This window comes from Ornithorhynchus anatinus, chromosome 19 (assembly GCF_004115215.2).
Source record: "Ornithorhynchus anatinus isolate Pmale09 chromosome 19, mOrnAna1.pri.v4, whole genome shotgun sequence".
NCBI classification, from domain to species: domain Eukaryota; kingdom Metazoa; phylum Chordata; class Mammalia; order Monotremata; family Ornithorhynchidae; genus Ornithorhynchus; species Ornithorhynchus anatinus.
Window position 1 is genome coordinate 14,178,143 of NC_041746.1, and position 19,750 is coordinate 14,197,892.

The 19,750-nt window shown below is 60.7% G+C and overlaps 2 protein-coding genes across 5 annotated transcripts in view; one reads left to right on the forward strand and one right to left on the reverse strand.

Annotated features, from left to right (window-relative positions):
- The window catches only part of POLH (DNA polymerase eta), a 26,501-nt gene extending 17,470 nt beyond the window's left edge, over positions 1-9,031 (forward strand). The window contains exons 10-11 of one of the 3 annotated variants that reach the window (XM_029047467.2): positions 1,165-1,334; positions 3,625-5,596. In XM_029047467.2, coding sequence (XP_028903300.1) covers positions 1,165-1,334; positions 3,625-4,570 — 1,116 coding nt within the window. In that variant the 3' untranslated portion in view covers positions 4,571-5,596. Of the gene's footprint in view, positions 1-1,164; positions 1,335-3,624; positions 5,597-8,836 lie in introns of those variants that run through there. The other 2 variants (XM_029047468.2, XM_029047469.2) reach the window with 2 other exon arrangements.
- Positions 8,888-19,728, reverse strand: GTPBP2 (GTP binding protein 2). 2 transcript variants are annotated; one of them, XM_029047472.2, is made up of 12 exons: positions 19,473-19,728; positions 13,638-13,664; positions 13,256-13,440; positions 12,900-13,008; positions 12,472-12,669; positions 12,026-12,200; positions 11,701-11,920; positions 11,176-11,311; positions 10,995-11,053; positions 10,428-10,599; positions 10,146-10,310; positions 8,888-9,916 (listed from the first exon to the last, which is right to left on the reverse strand). In XM_029047472.2, the coding sequence occupies exons 1-12, from the start codon at positions 19,515-19,517 to the stop codon at positions 9,740-9,742; spliced, it is 1,668 nt and encodes a 555-aa protein (XP_028903305.1). In that variant the 5' UTR covers positions 19,518-19,728; the 3' UTR covers positions 8,888-9,739. The 2 variants fall into 2 exon arrangements, with proteins under 2 accessions (XP_028903305.1, XP_028903304.1); XM_029047471.2 differs by lacking the exon at positions 19,473-19,728 and adding an exon at positions 16,823-17,107.
- Positions 19,729-19,750: the final 22 nt, after the last annotated feature.

Below are 19,750 nucleotides of genomic sequence, written 5' to 3' on the forward strand. Positions count from 1 at the left end.
GTGTGTGTCGAAACCGTATTTCTTTGAGGGTTATCGGAGGTTACCTGCTGTCTCTATTTAACCCTTTTGCGTGCCCTGGTTATTTTATCCTTTTTTCCTTTCGGTATTAAAACGTAGTTAAATGTGCCCCTGGATTATCTGGGTTTGCTTGGCCCTAAGTGACCAGGAATTGAGATTTTACTGTATTTGTAGACCTGATGGACTTGGAAATAGAGGTTTGTCGGGGGTTCTCTTTCCCATCCACTAGATGTCAGTCTTTTCTGACCATCTACGGAGCTCAGCCACCCTCAAGCCCGGACTCCGATTTTGCTGACGTTATTCCCGCAAAACGGAAATGTCGAGCATCCCCCTGGGGTAAATGCACATTTCCATGGAGGGAGTAAATCATTTGGGCAGAGCTTCCCCTATTTCGGTCATTCCCAAACTGCCGGAGATTCTGGCCAAATGGGACTGAATTTCACAGAGACTCGGGATTCGTATCCGCCTCATCATTCGCCACATCGAGGTGTCTCCAGGCCCCCGCTTCCTTTTCTCTAGTAGCAGTTCGTTCTCAGTTTTCTTTTTTTAAGAGGCATCTCCTCCAGTGTCCTGATCCTCTCTGCGAAGCAGCATGGCTAGTGGGTGGAGCCCGGGCCTGGGAATCGGGTCATGGGTTCAAATTCTGGCTCTGCCACTTGTCCGTGTGAGACCCTGGGCAAGTCACTTCACTTCTCTGGGCCTCAGTTCCCTCATCTGTAAAATGGGGATTGAGACTGTGAGCCCCACGGGGGACGGAGACTGTGTCCATCCTGATTTGTTCGTATCCACCCCGGCGCTTAGTGTGGTGCCTGACACATGGTAAGCGCTTAACAAATAGCATAGTTATTAATATTATTAATAGTAGTACAGCGCTCAGCACACTGTAAGCACTTAAGAAATAAGGCTGACTGACTCACTGGCTATTGTGTGATATTAAGGCCCCAGCCAGAGTCAGCAGCAGCTCCGTAACGCCAACCTCATTCGTTGCTTCTTGCCGTCGTGCTCTCATAGCCCCTCGGATAGTCCCTCGGGCTCTCAATCCCAAACCGCGTCGTCGCCCTGGCTTTATTCCTCTTCCTCTGAGCTAGTCCCGTCGGGCAACTGGAGCTCTGACTTCTCCTCCTCTTTCCTCTGGGCCTCCTCAAGAACGACCGGGTGGCCACCCACCTGTCTGTCAGTGCCCGCATACAAGGAGACAAGAGACTCAGCAGCCTACGGCGCGGCTGCCCCTTGACCCGCTACGACGCCCGGAAGATGAGCAGCGATGCGCTCGCTCTCATCAGGAGCTGCAACCTGGCTGAAACCCAAGCTGCCTGGTGAGTCCCTTTCCTTCCAGCCCTTCTCCCGCCCCAGGGGAAAAGAGATCATCTCTACCCCGGCCACGGTACTGCCGGCGGAGTCAGAGAACTTTCCACCGGCCCGGGCCAAGGATTAATGCAAGCGATCCGGGTCATTAAGTTGCATGCCATGAGCCTGGGGGGTATGTGTCGCTGTAACCCCAGAAGCTAAGCTGTCCAGCTGCAGCCTCTCCCCCGTAGCCATCTGGTTTGGTATGTTCCGCTTTCTGGAGCCGGGTAAGGAGTTAGCCAGAGAACCTCTAAGGCCTACGCTAGGCCAGGCCGGTAACCGGTCACTTGGGTTAGGTCTGCCCGGGGGATGTCAGCTAAAATGAGAGAGCCGAGGAATTTTCCTCCCAGTCGAATGAGCAAACCCTGAAATGCGTCCGACGCCCCGACTTCCAAACGAAAGCTTGGGTCGTGGCCATCACGGCGAAGGGGATCGGGACCGCTGATCCAGTCAGCCTTTCGGAGCACCGACGCAAACCGCTGCCGACTTTCCATTCTCAGCAATAAACAGTCAAATAGCCGCAAAGTCATTCAGGGACCAGATCCGGAGAGAAGTGCATCGGGATCACGGTGGCGTGTCCGTTGAAGTTCGCAGCCTGCATTTTTTGGTTTTAGGGGATGGGGTGTCAGTTTTGAACTTGGTGTGATTAAGGAGATTCACAGTAATTGGGATTATTAGAGGGAAAGAAAATTTCTTTTCAGACCTGGATGTGTAATTTCTGCGGCAGATGTTCAGGGTGTTCGACTAGAGGGAACTTTTCTAGAACTCTAAGGGTAACCTTAATATTGATTCATCAGAGGGAGATAAAAGACCATTAAAGTGGAATAAATGATGATACGACAGGTGTTAAAGAGAAACCAACTAGCTTCTGGCCGATACGGATATCGGCGGCTGTCGGGAGTAGTATTCAATAACGAGTAGCAAATTAGTAGCGTTATTAGCATAAATAATGTTGTGAATGAGTTTCCACGGAACTTGTAGAAATTCCTTGAGACTCTGTGTGCAAAAGGCACGGATTCCTGGAGTCCAGCATCAGCCATTGGTTACTTTCTGGGGCACGGAGGTTCAAAGGACGATATCAAATTAGAAACAGATCTCTTCTAGAAACAGTGATAGTTAAGGACTTGGCAAAATGAATGAATTCAGAGTAGCAAGTAATATTTTCCCTCACCGACTCGAAGCACAAGTCTGTGGCCAGAAAGCACGTTTAACCACCGCTCCCAGGAGTTGGTGCCTCTCTCCTCTCCAGCTCTGCTTCTTTCTGCTGCCTGGATTTTTTTTTCCCCCCTAAAACATCACTCTGCACTCGCCTCCACTCCTTAAAAACCTCCAAGAGTTCGCTTAGGAGAACCCGGCCAACTCCAAACCCCCGATTCACTCGGGTCCCCTGGCATTTCAGCCGGCCGAATCCAGTCCAGTCTCGACCCCAGACCCGACTCCCGGCCCACGACGGGTTGGATCGCTCGCGACATCGGCCGTGAGGAGAAGGACCTGTGTGGTGAACTGTGTGCCGGTTTGGTCCAGGCCGCTACTGTGAAAACTATGCCGGGAATTCGCCCTTTCTTTAGAACGAATCTTTTGTAGAAGTGTTTGTTCTAGGAACGTATGTGCTGAAAGGTTTGGGTTTTATTTACTAACCGATGTTAAAGGATTGTTCCCGGTAGACTTCCACTACACAGGGAAGGGGCCAAGGAGAGCCGGCTCTCTGAGCAAATTGGGTCGGAAGTACTCGAACCAGCTCGTCTCCGTCTTTCCCTAGGGAGGAAAGAGAGGAGCAGGCGGGATCAGGGTTAGACCTAAACAGAAACGTTCTGGTGGTGTGGCAGTGGTTCCCAACAGAGGTGGTGAACTTTCCCACCTCCGGAGTCGGGTTAAAAGCAGAATGGGTTCTCAGGCGGGGTTAGTGTTTGAGGCGGCCTGCCCGAAGGCAGAGGAATGAGTTTACAGGCCGCCCTCAGGCTCCATTCTCCTCTTAATTTTTGCTCTCAAGGCTGGGAATCTGACCCAAATCCCGGGACGGGTGAATTTAGTTCAGGGCGGGGGAAGGGAGTCCAGCTGCAGCTGGCCAAAGTCAGTCGCGTCGACCGTCAGACCTTAGTCAAGCACTGTTTGAGGCCAATTTTCAGCGAGAAATGTTGACCGTCTGCGGTCCGGTGGAGCGTCCCGGTCCGACGGGGTGATAATCCAGGTCTTGCCGCCCGAACGCCAAGGTCTCGAGTTTACGGCTCATCCGTGTTTCTTCGCTGCTTCTTCTGGCAGGTCTCCTCCCCTCACTATGCTTTTACTGTGCGCTCACAAGTTCTATGCTCCTGCCCCTCCCCCCGGCGCAAGCATCACCAGCTTCTTGAGCAGCGACGCGCCCTGTGTCCAGAAGGCAGGGGCTCCCAGTCCGGATGCGGGACCCCCGGGCAGCAGTCCCAAAGCGGCAGCCCCCAAGAAGGGAGCCAGTGCTCTCGAAGTGCTTTTCCAGAAGGCTGCGGAGAAGCAAAGAGCCCGAGAGGCTCTCCTCACGTCTCCCCCGGCCCCCGGGGCCCGCACGACCCCCGCGGCCAGCTCGCCGCTCGAGTCCTCTTCGCCGGTCCTGGGCCGCGGCGCGGCCGGGCGGGAACCTTTCTTCAAGAGCGGGAGTCCGGATGCCGTCAGACGGCAGGATTTTCCCAGCGGCCCACCTCCTGTCCTCCCTCCGCCAAACTCACGGATCTCCTCCGGCGAGAGGCAGCCCACGTCTGAAGACCCGCCCGGTAAACCCCTGCCCGCCGGAGAGCCCCCCGCCCGCTCTTCGGCCTCTCGGGTGGCTCCAGAAGCCGGGCCGCCGGCGACAGCTTCGGCCGAGTCGGCTGTGGGCCGGAGCGGGCCAGGCCAGCGGCCGGAGCTGCTCTCCTCCTTCCCCGAGTCCGCCCCGGGAGATGGTGGCGAGGCAGCCGCGGCCCCGGGCCCCCTGGACGCCGAGGACCAAGTGTGCTGTGAGAAATGCGGCTCCCTGGTTCTGGCGTGGGAGATGCCGGAGCACGCAGACTATCACTTCGCCGTGGAGCTGCAGAACTCCTTCCTGAAACCCCACCCCCTGAGCCTCCCCACCGCCACTGCCGCCTCCCCTTCCCCGACCAAAAGGAACCCCAAGAGTCCCTTGGCCTCCGCCGCCAAGCGGCCCAGGCCCAAAGGCACCCAGACATTGGAGTCTTTTTTTAAACGGTTAACACGCTAACCCTCAGTCGAGCTCGAACCGAAGGGCTCGGTGGCCCCCTCCCGTGACCGGAGCTGTGGAAAGCGGGGCCCATCTGGCCGAGGAGCCGACACTGAGCCTTTTTCTAAAAAAGTCCAGGGACCGGGAATTGATTTCCCACAGTCCAGGGTGACGAGAGAGGACCGAGCTCGGCTCCTGCCGAGTAGCTCCGATTTATGATATCTGAGCCTTCGGAGGCCACGGCGGCTAACCAGGCAACCAACGCCGGGTCCCGGTTCCAGCGGAGCACAGCGGTCGGCACTACGTTGCGGCCGCCTTGTCCGAGTGAGCGAGTCCCGCGTATGAGATACCTTCGCAGTTTGCTATGTGCTGCATCCCTGCCCGCCTACGGGCTCACTGCCCTCCGCGTCCCCAGCGGGAACGTGCCCGGTAGGGACCGGAGATACCCCCGCCTCGGCACCGGGTGAACCGCTAGCCTCAGAATCATTTCCTCTGCGCAGATTCGTCCATTGCCCCCGACGGGACGATCCATTTCTCTTGGAAACCACGTGAACCAGAGCAGGACTTAATACCGAGCTCGCCCGAAAGCGGGAGCGTGATAAGGGTGTACCGCCCGGGAGGACCGGCTAGGGCGTTGAGTCCGTGATGCCGATCCCTTCCGTTGGACCGCGGCTCCGGTCCGAGTCCGTGGACGGCCTGGAGATCCTACCCCTGCCCTTTTGGAATTGTTTGCGGATCCGGGTGGTCTAGGAGAGATGGTAGTCCCGCGAGCGCTAGGCCTCTCGTCCTCGGGGCAGAACCTGGAAGGCGCACCACCGAACCCAAAGCGGGAAGTCTGGACCCGACTTCCACCCGGCGCCGAGAGGTCGATGGTGGGATGAGCAGGATCCTTTAAGTCATTTGGTTTTTCTCCAACCCTCGGGTCTTTTTAGAGAATCTGCTGCAGGGCAGCGGGCTGTGCGTCGGTCACGTCCCTTCCGGCTAAAGTGAGAGCTTGATTCGGCATTTATTGAGTAGCTTCATTAAAATACTTTTGCCTGCCCCCTGCATTGAAGAATGTTTTGTCCTGCTCCAGAATTCCACACTGGTCTCACTACTAGAGGGTAGCACCGTGGCCTAGTGGAAAGAGCACGGGCCTGGGAGTCGAGACTTGAGTTTGAATCCTGGCCGCACCACCTCGGGTGTGACCTGGGGCAAGTCGGTTAATGTTTCCGTGCCTCAGTTACCTCATCTGCAAAGTGGGGGTTGAGACTGTGAGCCCTGTCGGGAGCCAACAGATCATTTTGTATCTACTTCAGCGCGTAGTACAGCACTTAACAGATAGTAAGCACTCAACGAATGCCATTAAAAAGGTGGGGGGAGGGGATACCAATGGAGGAAATAACTGGGAGGAAGAAAAAGGACAGTGGAAAGAGGCCGGGCTTGGGAGTCAGAGGTCATGGTTTCTAATTCTGGCTCCGCCGCTCGTCAGCTTGTGACCCTGGGCGAGTCACTTAACTTCTCTTTGCCTCAGTTCCCTCATCTGTAAAATGGGGATGAAGACTGTGAGCCCTACGTGGGACAACCTGATTGCCTTGTATCTACCCCAGCGCTTAGAACAGTGCTTGGTACATAGTAAGCGCTTAACAGCTACCAGTACAAAGCACTGTACTAAGTTGTTGGGAGAGTACAACGTAGCAGTAAACACATTCCTTACCCACAAGGAACTTAACAGTCCGGAGGATGGAGTGGGAGCGGCCCACACTGGACACCCTGGTGGCGTCTTGCACGATGGGATACGTAAGCTAGACCCCGGAGGTCCGTGTGACTGCAGAGCAGACCGAACTCAGCTCTCACCGAGAGGGTTTCTCAATCGATTACAAGCGGGACAGTCGGGCCTACTGTAGAGTGGCCAAAGTGGAGCCCTGGCCCTGTGCCAAAGCAGCGAGTGGCGAGGAGGGGCCTGGCGGCCTGTGGCCGGAGCAGGAAGTTATCAGCGCCAGGAGGCCCGGGGAGTCATCGGCGGTGTCACAATCCCTCCTGTGATCTCAGAGCAGCAAAGTGGCCAGACCCGGTCCCGAGCGGAAACTGCCCGACTTAGGCGGAAGGGGAAGGCACCTTCTCCACCTGCTCTCGGAGGAGGCATCCAGAACTGCATTTTATCAAACGTGCAGCTGCGCACGGGAGCAGGAACAGGGTGAGTTTGACTCAGAGCTATTAATTCGGGGAGATGCCGGCCTCTGGCAAGGACCGGAGGCCAGCCCTCCCTCCCCGCCGGCTCTTGCCGCCAACTCACCCACACGGAAGGAGCAGTCTCGTGCCACCTTAGAGCCCGACTCCCCCCTGCCGAGCCGGTAATGGTGCCTCTCCGCCGCGGGCGCTCTGGCTGGGCCAAGAGGGAAGTCCCCGACCGAGTTCGAGTCTGTGGGTGCGAGGCCCACGTCCTCCTCTGCAGCCGTTCACTTCCTGCCCAAACAGGCTCTTCCACTGTAGAGACGACAGCGGAAGTTTGGGGACTGACTGATGCCGCGGGAGCCACGTCGAACCACAAGTGTAGGTTTCAAGAACCGTCGCCCGAGAGGCGGGACGGGGGAAAGTAGAACAGCCCGGAGGCCAGAGAGCGCTATAATCCAGAGGATAGGACACGGCCCTGGGGTTTGGTTTTTGTTTTACGGCATTTGTGAAGCGCTTACTCTGTGCCCGGCCCCGTACTAAGCGCTGGGGGCGATACAGGCGAATGAGGTGGGACAAAGTCCCTGGCCCACACGGGGCTCAGAGTCCCATTTTACAGATGAGGTAACTGAGGCTCGGAGAAGCGAAGTGACCTGCCCACGGTCACACGGCAGACCCGTGGAGGAGCCTGGGGTCGGAACCCAGGTCCTTGCGACTCCCAGGGCCGTACTCTATTCGCCGGGCCGCTCTGCCTCCCGCTTTTATTAAATCTTTGTGAGCTGTTCTCCCCGGAGCCTTGGGTACTCGTTTGGACGCTGAGCGCGGGAGCCTGGGCCTCGATTTCTTCGTGGGTGAAATGGAAAGCGAGTGAAGGAGACAGCGGGAGTTGTGGGAGAGGAAACGGGACGTGGAAATCAGTTGAATTTATGGAGCGCTTAGTGGATGCAGAGTGCCGTACCGAGCCCTTGGGAGAGTACGGTATAGAGTTGGTTCCCTGCCCACGAGGAACTCACGGTCTTGAGGTGGAGGGAGACGTTAAAATTAATTACGGATACGTATGTAAATGCTGAGGGGCTGAGGGTGGGTGGATATTAAGTGCTTAAGGGTACAGAGCCCAATGCAAGAATGACACAGAAGGGAGAGGGAGTAGATGACATGAGGGCTCAAGGCGGGGAAGGCCGCCTCGAGGAGATGTGACTTTAACGAGGCTTTGAAGGGTGGGGAGCGTGGCGGGTGGTCGGAGAAGAAGAGGGAGGGAGTTCCAGGCCAAGAGGCAGGATACGGGCGAGAGGTCGGTGGCGAGAGAGGGGAGATCAAGGTACAGCGAGCAGGTCGGTGTTAGAGGAGCCAAGTGTGCGGGCTGGGTTGGAGGAGGAGATCGGTGAGGTGAGGTAGGAGGGGGAAGGGGCTGGAGCCTGTCGGTATAAAGCTCACTTACCTTGCCACAGCTCTTTGGGCTTATGCGCTAGAAGCCAGTGAGACGGGCAGCCGCGTGCTTGGCTCCCTGATCCTCCTCCCCACAGGCCAACTGGGTTCAGAGCCATTGATGGGGGCTCCTGTCTTCGTCCCAGGTCCAGGGGCAGGGCTGACCCGGGCTGGCCCTCAGGACGCAGACAAGGCACAGCCTAGAAAAGCCTGAGGAGACTCAGCCTTTGAGGACTTGCCCCAGGAAAATAGACGGTCAACCCCGGTTTTAGGCCCGGGCTGTCATTTCCACCTCCCTGACGCTGGCCTCCCTCCGCCCCTTTCCCCACCCTGGCATCTCTAGCTCGAGGCCGGAGGGCAGGAGAGGGTGGTCCCGGGACAGAGAGGCCTCCCCGAAGCCTCGGCCAGAGACCTACCTCTCACTGCCCAGGCAGCCTTCTATTTTACGGTGTCAGTTGCTTACTTTGTGACAGACTCCGTTCTGAGCACGGGGGTAGGTTGTCAGACACCGTCCCTGACTCCCACGGGGCTCACAGTCTTAAGTAGGAGGGAGAACAGGTGTCCCCGTTTTACAGCTGAAGAGACGGAGACACGTAGAAGTAGGGAGGTGCCCAGGGTCCCAGAGCAAGCAATCGGCAGAGCGGCTATTAGAACCCAGGTCCTTCTCCACTAGGCCTCACGGCTTCCGTGGCCATCTTCTCCTCTCCCTAGGCAGGGCAAGCCAGGCCCAAGCTGGCGGCGGAATCGAGCCCACAACTCACCTCGTTCAATAAAACAACTTTATTCTGTACACTATGTATATTTATATATATATATATATATATATATATATGTGCAGAGAAACCTCAACCAACAGTCGCTCAGTCCACAGGAACTCGGGATCTATTAACAAACAGTAAGGAGGGAGGCCAAGCCCAGGGCGGGGATCTCTCCGCTGCCCCTCTCCCTCCCAATCAGAGTCGCCCCTCGTCCCGGCCGGCCCGCAAGGGTCGCTAGAGAGAGGCAGGCGGAGGACGGCGGCGCACCCTTGGCTGCGATCCGGCCGTCCCTCTTGTGGGATCGCGGGAGGGGAAGGGGAAGGGGAAGAGAGGGGGAGGAGAGAAACTGACACGCAGCTTCCACCCCGGCACTCCGGGCCCGCGGCCCAGCGGCCCCAGGCCTGGGTCAGAGAAAGAAATAGCACCAGTGGGGCCTGGAGGAGCGAGGGTCAAAGGAGTCGGGGAGGGTGGAGGGGAAGGGAAGGGAGTTGTTCTTTCGACACAGGTCGGGGCAAGGTAGCCCTCCCGGGGTGAGCGTGACAGAGCCCCGGTGAGGCGGACGTGAGGCTGAGATCCCCCCTCCGGCCCTGCTTCCCCAGGAAGGGGGCGTCTAGGGGCGGGGGAGGGCGAGACCCTGGTGAGGGAAACGAGCCGGGGCTCCCCACGTCCCTGCTCCCCCGCCGGCACCCACCCCCCAGCCAGGCCTAGCCGGCACGACCCCCTCGCCTCCCCCGGCTAGGCACCCGGGCCGGGCGGGGAGAGGGCAATGACACAGAGCTGCGGCGGGGGCGGCCGCCAGCCGCGGCCGCTACTGTATTGCGGGGCCGGGGATGGAGACGGTCCTTCCCGGGGAGGGTCAGAAGCCCAGGCCGGCCGAGGCCTCGCCCGCCGCGATGGCCTGGAGATAGGTGACGTGGCCGATGCCCTTGGTGACGCCCTCGCGGAACAGCAGTTTGGCTCCCACCTTCAGGTACTCGGGGTGCTTCAGGAAGCGGAAGCGCACCACCCCCTTCTCGCCCGTCCGCAGTTTGTCCTGGGGCGGAGATGGGGTCGCCCGTCAGCCCCGGCCTAGCCCGCCCCGGCCGCCCCCTCCGCCCCGGCCGCCCCCTCCGCCCCAGGCGTGCCGGCTCCTCCCGACGCTGCGGGCCCGTCAGCTCCCTCTGGGTGCCCAAGACACATCTCCCTCACCGCTGGGGCAGAAGGAGGGCACCCGGTTGCCCTAGGAAGCCGCAGGGTGTCGGGGAAGGGCCGGGGCCGCTCACCTTGGCGTGGATGTTCTCCACCACGGCGGTCTGGCGCACGTTACCCACGTGCACGGTCACCTGGAATCCGTGCCGGAAGGTGGTGGCGTGAAACAGCAGCACGATCTCCGCCTCGAACACCGAGCAGATGGTGGGGTTCATCTCCGGGCTCACCATCACCATGCCCTGCCGAGCCCACCGAGCCAGGCCGGAGTCAGGGCCGGCGAGCCCCCGCCACGAGAAGTCGGCCCCCGACCCGGAACGCCCCCCGGCCCCTCCGGCCCGACGCCCCCGCCGGCTCACCTTGCGGAGCAGGGAACGGTCAAAATCGCCGAGGGCCAGGGTGGCGGCCTGGCCCGCCCGCAGGACCCGGCAGGCCGAGCGGTTGCGCTGTATGCTACACACTTTCAGCTCCAGGAAGCGCCCGTCGTCCGTGGGGCCCACCACCAGTGGATCTCCCTCTCGACAGATCCCGCTGAGGCCCGGGGGAAGACGGAGCCTCAGGCTGGGGTCTCGGCCTCCGCTTCCCGCCCGAGGTCCCCGGCCCCGAAACCCGGCCCATCGCTTGAAGGAGGGGCCGGGACCCCCATTTCCTGCTAACGGGACCCCAGGCTCCCCTCCCGGCGGTCCTCGGTCCGCCGGCCTCAGCCAGGAGGGGACCCGGTGGCCCCCTCGACTTGTAAGGGCGGGCCCAAGTCCTCCGATTTCCTACCCAGACAGGGCGTGGGCGGCCCTGGCCAGAGGCTGTCTGAGTTGAGGAGCCCGGCCTCCCGCTCCGGCTGATGCACGCCTCTCCCTCCCAGGTCAAAGGCCAAGGGGCGGACGGGGCGAGGGGATGAGTTCACGCTCTCCACCTCCCTCGTTGCTCACCTGGACAAGGTCCCTCCAACGACCGTCCCCACCTCAGGCACGGTGTAGATCTCGTCCACCTGAGCGAAACCAGGGGAAGGGTGTCAGCTGCACGTCGAACAGAGAGAGCCTTGCCCCGGTGCTATCTGGGCAGCAGGGGCCACGAGCTGCCGGAGCCCACCTCCCCCCGGCCGCCCACTACCTGGAACTCCGTCAGCTGCTGCATGAGTTCCTCCTGCTCTTTGCTGTTGGTGAGCGGCGGCAGGACGTTAAGAAAGACTTTGAGGAGGTCCAGGCTCTCGCCAGACACGCTGGACAGCGTGAAGATGGGGGTCACGCTGGGAGGGGAAAGATGCACGCCTGTCAGAGAGGGCAGCCCCCGGGGAACCGGAGGGGATGGGGCCGCGGGGGCCTCGTACGTCTTCTCCGGCGGCCCCCTCTCCTCAAACTCTCCAAGCCTCGGGCTCGCGCCGTCAGCTGTCATCTCCCGGGCGCTCCCTCCAGCGATCCCAACCCAGGGCCCGGAATCCCACCCCGGAGGAGCGGAGCCCGCCGCGAGTCGGCCCGCCGGGCCCGCCCGGAACCGGCCCCGTCGATCCTCAGTCAGCTACGGCCGCCTCCCGACCGGCCCGGCCCCCGGGAGCGGGGCCGAGGGACGGGCGCCGGGGCTGCCCCGGACCCTCCCGGGGGGGGGGGAGCCCGGCACGGGGTTGGAAGCGGCCCTTACTTGGGGGACTGGGCGAACTGCTGGGCGGCGGTGACCGCGTCGTCGTCCGAGGTGACCAGCAAGGGGAGCTTGTTGCAGCCGGGCTGCTTGAGGACCCGCTCCAGCTGGCGCACCGTTCGCTCCACCGTGGCCTTGGAGCACAGGTCCACCTTGCTGATGACGATGAAGAACGGAAGCTTCAGGGCCAGGGCCAGGCCCAGGTGCTCCCGCGTGGTGCCCGCTGCAACGGAAGGAGGGGGGGAGGCAAGGAGTGGCAGGAGCGCTCGTCTGGGCCCCGTGGCGGGGGCCGAGACGGGCGGCGGGGGGCCCGCGGGCGGGCACCTACCGATGCCGGTGTTGGCGCTCACCAGGAGCAGGGCACAGTCGGGGCAGTAGGAGGTCAGGCCGAAGATGGTGGTGCGCAAATACTTGTGGTGGCCCGCCAGGTCGATGAAGGTGATCATCTTGGAGCTGCTCTCGCAGATCTCCTCCGCCGTCCTCGAGTCGCTGTAGTTCACCACCTGAGGCGGGTCCCCGGCCCCTCTCAGCCACCCCGCCCACCCTACCTCTCCTCTCCTCGACCCCGGGCTGGTCCCGCCTGACCTCCTTCCGCCTCTCTCCCCCTCCCGGCCGCCCCCTCCGCCCTTTCCTCGCCGGCTCACATCCGCCCCTCGTGCCCCAGGAAGCTGGCCTCTTCCCTCTGCCCCTACGGCTCCCCTTGCCGCTTCCCGATTCTGGCCCCTGCGCACGCTCCGCTCTCCCCACCGCCGCCCCCCTTCGCCGTCCCCGCACCTCTCCTCTGCTGTTGAAGCCCAGGATCTCAAAGCTGATGCTCGAGGTGCGTCCGGACTGGATCTCGTGCAGGTGGCGGAAGAGGTTGAGCCGGGCCCGGCCCCTCCCGTTGTCCAACTCCCCCTGGGTCAGCACCCCCAGCAACGTTGACTTCCCCGAGTCCACGTTGCCCAGCACGGCTACCCGCAGGTCCAGGAACTGTGGGGGTGAGACCCACGGGGTGAGTCTTGCCCGTCGGGTCCGGGCCCGAGGCAGGAGACGGAGGGACCGCCTTCCCGGTTATTTCACAACCCTGGGAGGTATCCCGGGGGGAGGGGGCGGGGAAAGGCTGAGGGGAGGCGGACAGAAAGCCCGGACCCCGAGCGGGGAGACCCCACGGGGAACCGTGGCGGGGAGAGCGGCCAGGCGGCACGCGAGCGGGGTCTCACCTGCTGGTTGTCGGGGACCTTGCGCACCAGCACCTCCGTGATCTTCCGGGGAACGTCACTGTCGTAGTCGACCTCTCGCTCCCGCAGGACCGTGATGTCTGCTCCCACCCTGCGGACGCGGCATGGTCGAGCCGGGGCCCGGGCCACCCGGCTCGAAACCCCTAAACCCCCCCCGGGCTCAGAGCCGGAACCCCTCCTTCCCCGCCACCCCACTCTTCCCTAAACCTGGCCCCAGAGGGTCCTTCCACAGTCCCCTTTCAGCTCTTAGGCAGCCCTGGGAAGAGAGGACCGGGCGGGAACCGCGGCGGGGCAGGGGCGGCAGCCGAGGCAGGGGCGGGGACGTGCGGGTGGCGTACTTCTCTGCCATCCGGTGCAGGGTCTTGAGGGAGGCCCGCATCTCCTCCTCGGCCAGCCCCACCAGGAGCCCGTTATCTTCAACGCCGATCTGGTACACGGCCTCACCCCGACCTTCCTGCAGTCGCCATTTCATCTGCGTCACGAGGTGCTCGAAACGGTACTGGGATGGGTTCACCAGCTTCAGCTAAGAGCAACGCCGGGGTGGGAGGAGGAGATGAAGTCACCCCGGGGGAAACGTGCTTCCCCGCTATTCGGCAAGCTGTTACTCCCAAAGGGGCTCGCTCCATATCTGGCCTCGCTGCCTCCGGGGTCCCATCCTCCCCTTCACCCGGGAAGAAAAACCGACTCCCTCGCCAAGCGGATAACCCCACCGCCGCTCACCTTGTACTCGATGTTTCCATCTTCTGCCTATTTGGAGACACAGAATCGGGAGGTTATTGCAAATCGGCGGCCCCGCCCCCCGCTCCTCCTCCACCGCCACACATCGCCGCACCGCCACATCGCCACACGAGTCCTTGGCATCGCGTCCACCCGCTGCTGGCCGGGTCCCAACCAACGGCAACCTTCCAGGGTCCGTCTGGTCTTTTCCCGAGGGAATCCCCCGGAGCCATCCAAGACTTCTTCGAGGAATTCCTCGGAAGAGTCGGGGACAACTCCATACCCATCTGTCGCAGGCTCCCAGGGCCCATCTCCTGGAGCCCGGCCGGGGGCGGGGAAGGGGTCTCGAGTCCGCGGTGTCGGGGCCCCGGTCCCCGGACACCTGACCCTCATCTCGCGGATTAGTTCCTGTTTCCCTCAGACCTCGTGACCTTCCTCCCGGTCCATCCCTGCTGATGTCATGAGGAGTCAGAGGGCAGTGAGAGGCCCTCGAGCCACGCCTAAAAGATCAACTCAGCAACTGGCCAGGACAAGCACTGGTCCCAGTCTGCCCTCTCTCTCCCGGGCTGGGTCAACTGGGGGGAGGCTAGGACAGGTGACGCTTCTCCACGAGGTGACAAGGGGAGAAGGGGATGGAAAAGTCACAAGTTCCGAGACGAACCACCAGACAGGGCCTCACGCCCAGGGGCCGGCCTTGCTACCCCCTTCATTCTTCATTCTGAGCTCCGGGAAGTTGTCCTCCCTTCCGTACTGGGTTTCCCCAGGATAGGGGATTCTCCGCTCTAGGGCTGGGGACCCTGCAGGTCTCTCGTTACAGAAGGCCGAGGGGATTCCCATCACTTCAGGGATCAGTATGGACTACCCTCATCCCTCTTTTTTTTTTTTTGAAGGTATTAAGCAGTTTCTAGGTGCCGGACGCTGTACTAAGCGCTGGGGTAGACATAGGAAAATCAGGTTGGACACGGTCCGTGTCAGGGGGCTCAGAGTCTTCATCCCCATTTTACAGATGAGGGAACGGGGGCGCAGAGAAGTTAAGTGACCTGCCCCAAGTCACAAAGCAGACGCGGGGTGGAGACGGGATTAGAATCCAGGTCCTCTGGCTCTCAGGCCCGTGCTCTTTCCACTAGGCCACACTGCTTCTCCGTCCCATCTTTCAGTACCCTCAGCCCCGAAAGGTCAGGGAGGAGTCCTACTCCTTCAGCGTTCCCCCCGGCTGCTCCTCGTAATAACGCCAACTAGTCTGTGGCATCTGTTAGGTGCTCACTATGTGCCAAAGGCCAGTGTCCTCAGCACTGGGGCAGATACCCGGTAATCAGGTCGGACACGGTCCTTGGCCCGCATGGGGCTGAAAAAAGTAGGAGGGAGGGTGAATGGTGTTTCACTCCCCATTTTACAGATGAGCCAAATGAGGCACAGAGAGATTAAATGACCAGCCCAAAGTCACCCAGCAGGCAAGTGGCAAAAATGGGAATGGAATGTAGGTCTCTGGACTCTCCTGGTCTTTTCCCCCGGGGCTCAGGGAGAGGGAGGTGGTGTGGCGGGGTCGGGGGAGGCGGGATCAATCAATTGTATGTAATAATAATAATGTTGGTATTTGTTAAGCACTTACTATGTGCCAAGCACCGTTCTAAGCTCTGGGCACTGTTCTAAGCGCTGGACTGCGCTCTTACCGCTTAGAGAAGCAGCGTGGCTTGGCGGAAAGAGCCCGGGTTTGGGAGTCAGAGGTCGTGGGTTCTAATCTCGACTCTGCCACTTGTCAGCTGTGTGGCTTTGGGCAAGTCACTTCCCTTCCCTGGGCCTCAGTTCCCTCATCTGTAAAATGGGGATTCAGGCCGTGAGCCCCCACGTGGGACAACCTCATCGCCTTGTATCTGCCCCAGCGCTTCGAACAGTGCTTGGCCCATACTAAGCACTTAACAAATGTCATCATCATTAGTATTATTCATCATTAGTATTATTATAGAGAAGCAGCGTGGCTCAGTGGAAAGAGCACGGGCTGGGGAGTCAGAGATCGTGGGTTCAAATCCTGGCTCTGCCACTTGTCAGCTGTGTGACTTTGGGCAAGTCACTTTGCTTCTCTGGGCCTCAATGCCCTCCTCTGTAAAACGGGGATGAAGACTGTGAGCCCCACGTGGGACCACCTGATCGCCTTGTATCCTCCTCAGCGCTTAGAACAGTGCTCTGCACATAGTAAGCGCTTAACAAATACCATCATTATCACTACTGCACGCAGCCCACCGTGCTAAGCGATGGAGGGGGTATGACGTAAGGGAGTAGGTAGACACGTCCCCTGCCCAACTCAGAGTCCAGAGGGGATCGGTGGTGTTTATGAGGCAGTGTGGCTCCGTGGAAAGAGCCTGGGCTTGGGAGTCAGAGGTCATGGGTTCGAATTCCAGATCCGCCACTTGTCACCTGGGTGACTGTGGGCAAGTCCCTTCACTTCTCTGTGCCTCAGTTCCCTCCTCTGTAAAATGGGGACGAAGACCGTGAGCCTCAGGTGGGACAACCTGATGATGCTGGATCTCCCCCAGCACTTAGAACAGTGCTCTGTAAGCGCTTAACAAATCCCAACATGATTATTATTATTATGAGGCGCTTTCTGCGTGCGGCGTGTTGGACTAAGGATGCTCTGAGGGCCTTGGTAGCCCCTCTCCTTGGAGGGGGCGGAAGGTGGGCTTTGCCCCGCCTCCCCCTTGGCCCAAGGGAGGGTGAGAAGGATGGAGAGATGGTGAGAGGAGTGGTGGGATGGTGAGAAGGGTGGTGGGATGGTGAGAAGGCTGGTGGGATGGTGAGAAGGGTGGTGAGATGGTAAGAAGGGTGGTGAGAAGGCTGGTGAGGGTGGTGAGATGGGTGGAAGGAGGGTGAGGGTGGTGGGATGGTGAGAAGGATGGTGAGGGTGGTGGGATGGTGAGAAGGATGGTGAGGGTGGTGAGATGGGGAGAAGGCTGGTGAGGGTGGTGGGATGGTGAGGGTGGTGAGATGGGTGGAAGGAGGGTGAGGGTGGTGGGATGGTGAGAAGGCTTGGTGCGCAGCCACGCCCCGGCCCAGAGGCAGGGTGGAGGCCGTGGGTCCCCCCGGCTTGTGCAGTTCGGGGTGCGGGGGGGGGGGGTCTGCTCCCCCCGGGCCGGGGGATGCTCAGCACGTCCCCCGTCGGGCCCGGGCCCGGGGGTCGGCGGGGGGTGTCTCACCTCCGGCGGCAGGTAGGGCGGGTTGTTGGGCTTGGCCCCGCGGCTCCTCCCGCCCTTCTTCTTCCCCTTGGGGCCCCCTCCTCCTCCTCCTCCTGCTCCTGCTCCTGCTCCTGCGCCGCCGCCGCCGCTCCTGGCCTTCGGGCCGCCCCCGCAGGCCGCGCCGCCCCCGGCCGGGACCCCCGCAGACCGGCAGCAGCCCCCGAACAGCTCCGACACCCGCGACTCCATCCGCCCCCGGCCCCGGCCCCGGCGCAGGGCCCGAGGGAAGGGAGCTGGTCCCGGCCGCCTCCCCCGCGGGCCCCGCCCCCGCAGGCCCCGCCCCCCGGACGCGTCAGAAACAGCCGCGAGGCATCCCGGGAAATGGAGTCCCCGCCGCCTACAACTCCCGGCAGCCTCCGCGGCGGGCGCGGCGCCCCCTGGGAGTTGTAGTCCTGCCCCCCCCCCACCCCCGGGGCGGCTCCCTCTCGGTGCTGATAATGTTGCTATGTGCTGAGCGCTGCCTCTGTGCAGAGCGCCGTTCTAAGCGCTGGGGGGAGATACAAGATGCTCAGGTGGTCCCCACGTGGGGCTCCCGGTCTTCACCCCCATTTGACGGATGAGGTCACTGAGGCCCAGAGGAGTGAAGCGGACCGGCCCACGGTCACCCAGCTGACAATAATAATAATAATGTTGGTATCTGTTAAGCGCTTAGTATGTGCCGAGCACTGTTCTAAGCGCTGGGGTAGACATAGGGGAATCAGGTCGTCCCACGTGGGGCTCACGGTCTTAATCCCCGTTTGACAGATGAGGGAACTGAGGCACAGAGAAGTGAAGTGACTCGCCCACAGTCACACAGCCGACAAGTGGCAGAGCCGGGATTCGAACTCATGAGCCCTGACTCCAAAGCCCGTGCTCTTTCCACTGAGCCACGCTGCTTCTCCAAGTGGCGGAGCTTTCGTTCATTCATTCCGTAGTATTTATTGAGGGCTCACTATGTGCAGAGCACCGTACTGAGCGCTCGGAATGAACAAGTCGGCCACAGATAGCGACGGTCCCTGCCGTTTGACGGGCTGACGGTCTAATCGGGGGAGACGGACAGACGGGAACGATGGCGATAAACAGAGTCGAGGGGAAGAACATCTCGTAAAAACGATGGCAACTAAATAGAATCGAGGCGATGTACATTTCATTAACAAAATAAGCTGGAGCTGAAAGAAGCGCTCTCCGGCGGCGGCTCGGGCCAGCTCCGCGGGATGCCGAGCGCCGAGACGCGGCGTTTAATCATGATAATGGTATTTGTGAAGCGCCTACTGGGCGCCGTAGCACTGTTCTAAACGCCGGGGTGGACGCAGGGTGATCAGGTTGTCCCGTGGAGGGGTCGCAGTCTTCACCCCCGTTGTACAGATGAGATGACCGAGGCCCAGGGAAGGGAAGCGACTCCGTCCAAAGTCACACGGCCCACGGGTGGCGGAGCCGGGGATTAGAACCCCCGACCTCGGACTCCCAAGGCCGGGCTCTTTACTTCGCTGAGGCACAGAGAAGCAGCGTGACTCAGTGGAAAGAGCACGGCCTTGGGAGTCAGAGGTCATAAGTTCGAATCCCGGCTCTGCCACTTGTCAGCTCGGTGGCTGTGGGCAAGTCACTTCACTTCTCTGAGCCTCAGTGACCTCCTCTGTAAAATGGGGATTAACCGTGAGCCTCACGTGGGACAACCCGATGACCCTGTATCCACCCCAGCTCTTAGAACAGTGCTCTTAAGTAGTAAGTGCTCAACAAATACCAACATTATTATTATTATTGTTTACTTGAATGCCCACGGTGTCGGCTGTGTGACCTTGGGCAAGTCACTTCTCTGTGCCTCAGTTCCCTCATCTGTCAAATGGGGATTAAAACTGTGAGCCCCACGTGGGACAACCTGATCATCTTGTATCTCCCAGCGCTTAGAACAGTGCTTTGCACATAGTAAGCGCTTAACAGATACCACAATTTATTTTTTATTTATTTTATCCCGCTGCCCTAAACCCAACGAGGCCCTGGGAAACCAGGGTCCTGGGTTCGAATGGCCGGGCCCCGGGGGGGCCCCCCACCCGGGCCAGCCCCCGACCGTCGGCCACTCCTCCGGCCGGGACTGCGCCCACATTTTAGGGCACATGCCGCCGGAGTGAGTCAGGAGTCAGGAGTGCGGGCGAGGGCCTCCTCATTAGGCTAATTATGATCATTATTGTCCCGGGGAGGATGTCACGTTACAGCCCGTCTCGGCCGGGCACGGTCGGGATGTTTTTCAGCCGCCCGAGGCACGAGCGGCACGAGCCGCCGGGCCCATAAACCCCGCCCGGGCTACTCCGGGGCTAACGAAGACTACCGGACACGGTCGACGCAAGAGCTTTATTATTCCCCTTTATTTTACTTGGACTCCCTCTTGCAGGTTTGCATTCACCCTCAGGGCCTGCGCCGAAGGTAAACACACCGCTTTTGGGTGGCGGATCTAGTAGCGGGTGCGTCTATTTAAGAGTCGGGACGCCCGGGTTCTATTCCCAGCTCCGGCAGTTGACTCACTCTGGGCCCGAGACGGGACCAATCACTTTACCCCCCCCAAAACGGGCACCCCGTGCCTCTATCCGGCCACCGCGGCGCATCGACGTTCGCGTCGACGTCTGCGACGACAGCTTACCTCCGGCTTGCCTCTCTGGGGTTCCGCAGGAGCCCGGGAGGCCATGGCTGTGCCTCAGAAGTCGAGCCCCGGAGGAAAACCCCGGGCCGTTACATCGGTCAGCCTCTTTACCCCAACCCCGGGGGCCGGGAGGAGTAGTCGTCCAAGATTTGCCACGCCAAAAAAAGAAAAGGAACGGCCGACATGGAGGGTTTCAGGAGAAAGAGCTCGAGAAAGCTGTAGGCCTCAGGGCCCCAGTGGGAAGGGCTCTCGGGACCGTGGCGGGGGCGCTTCTTAAG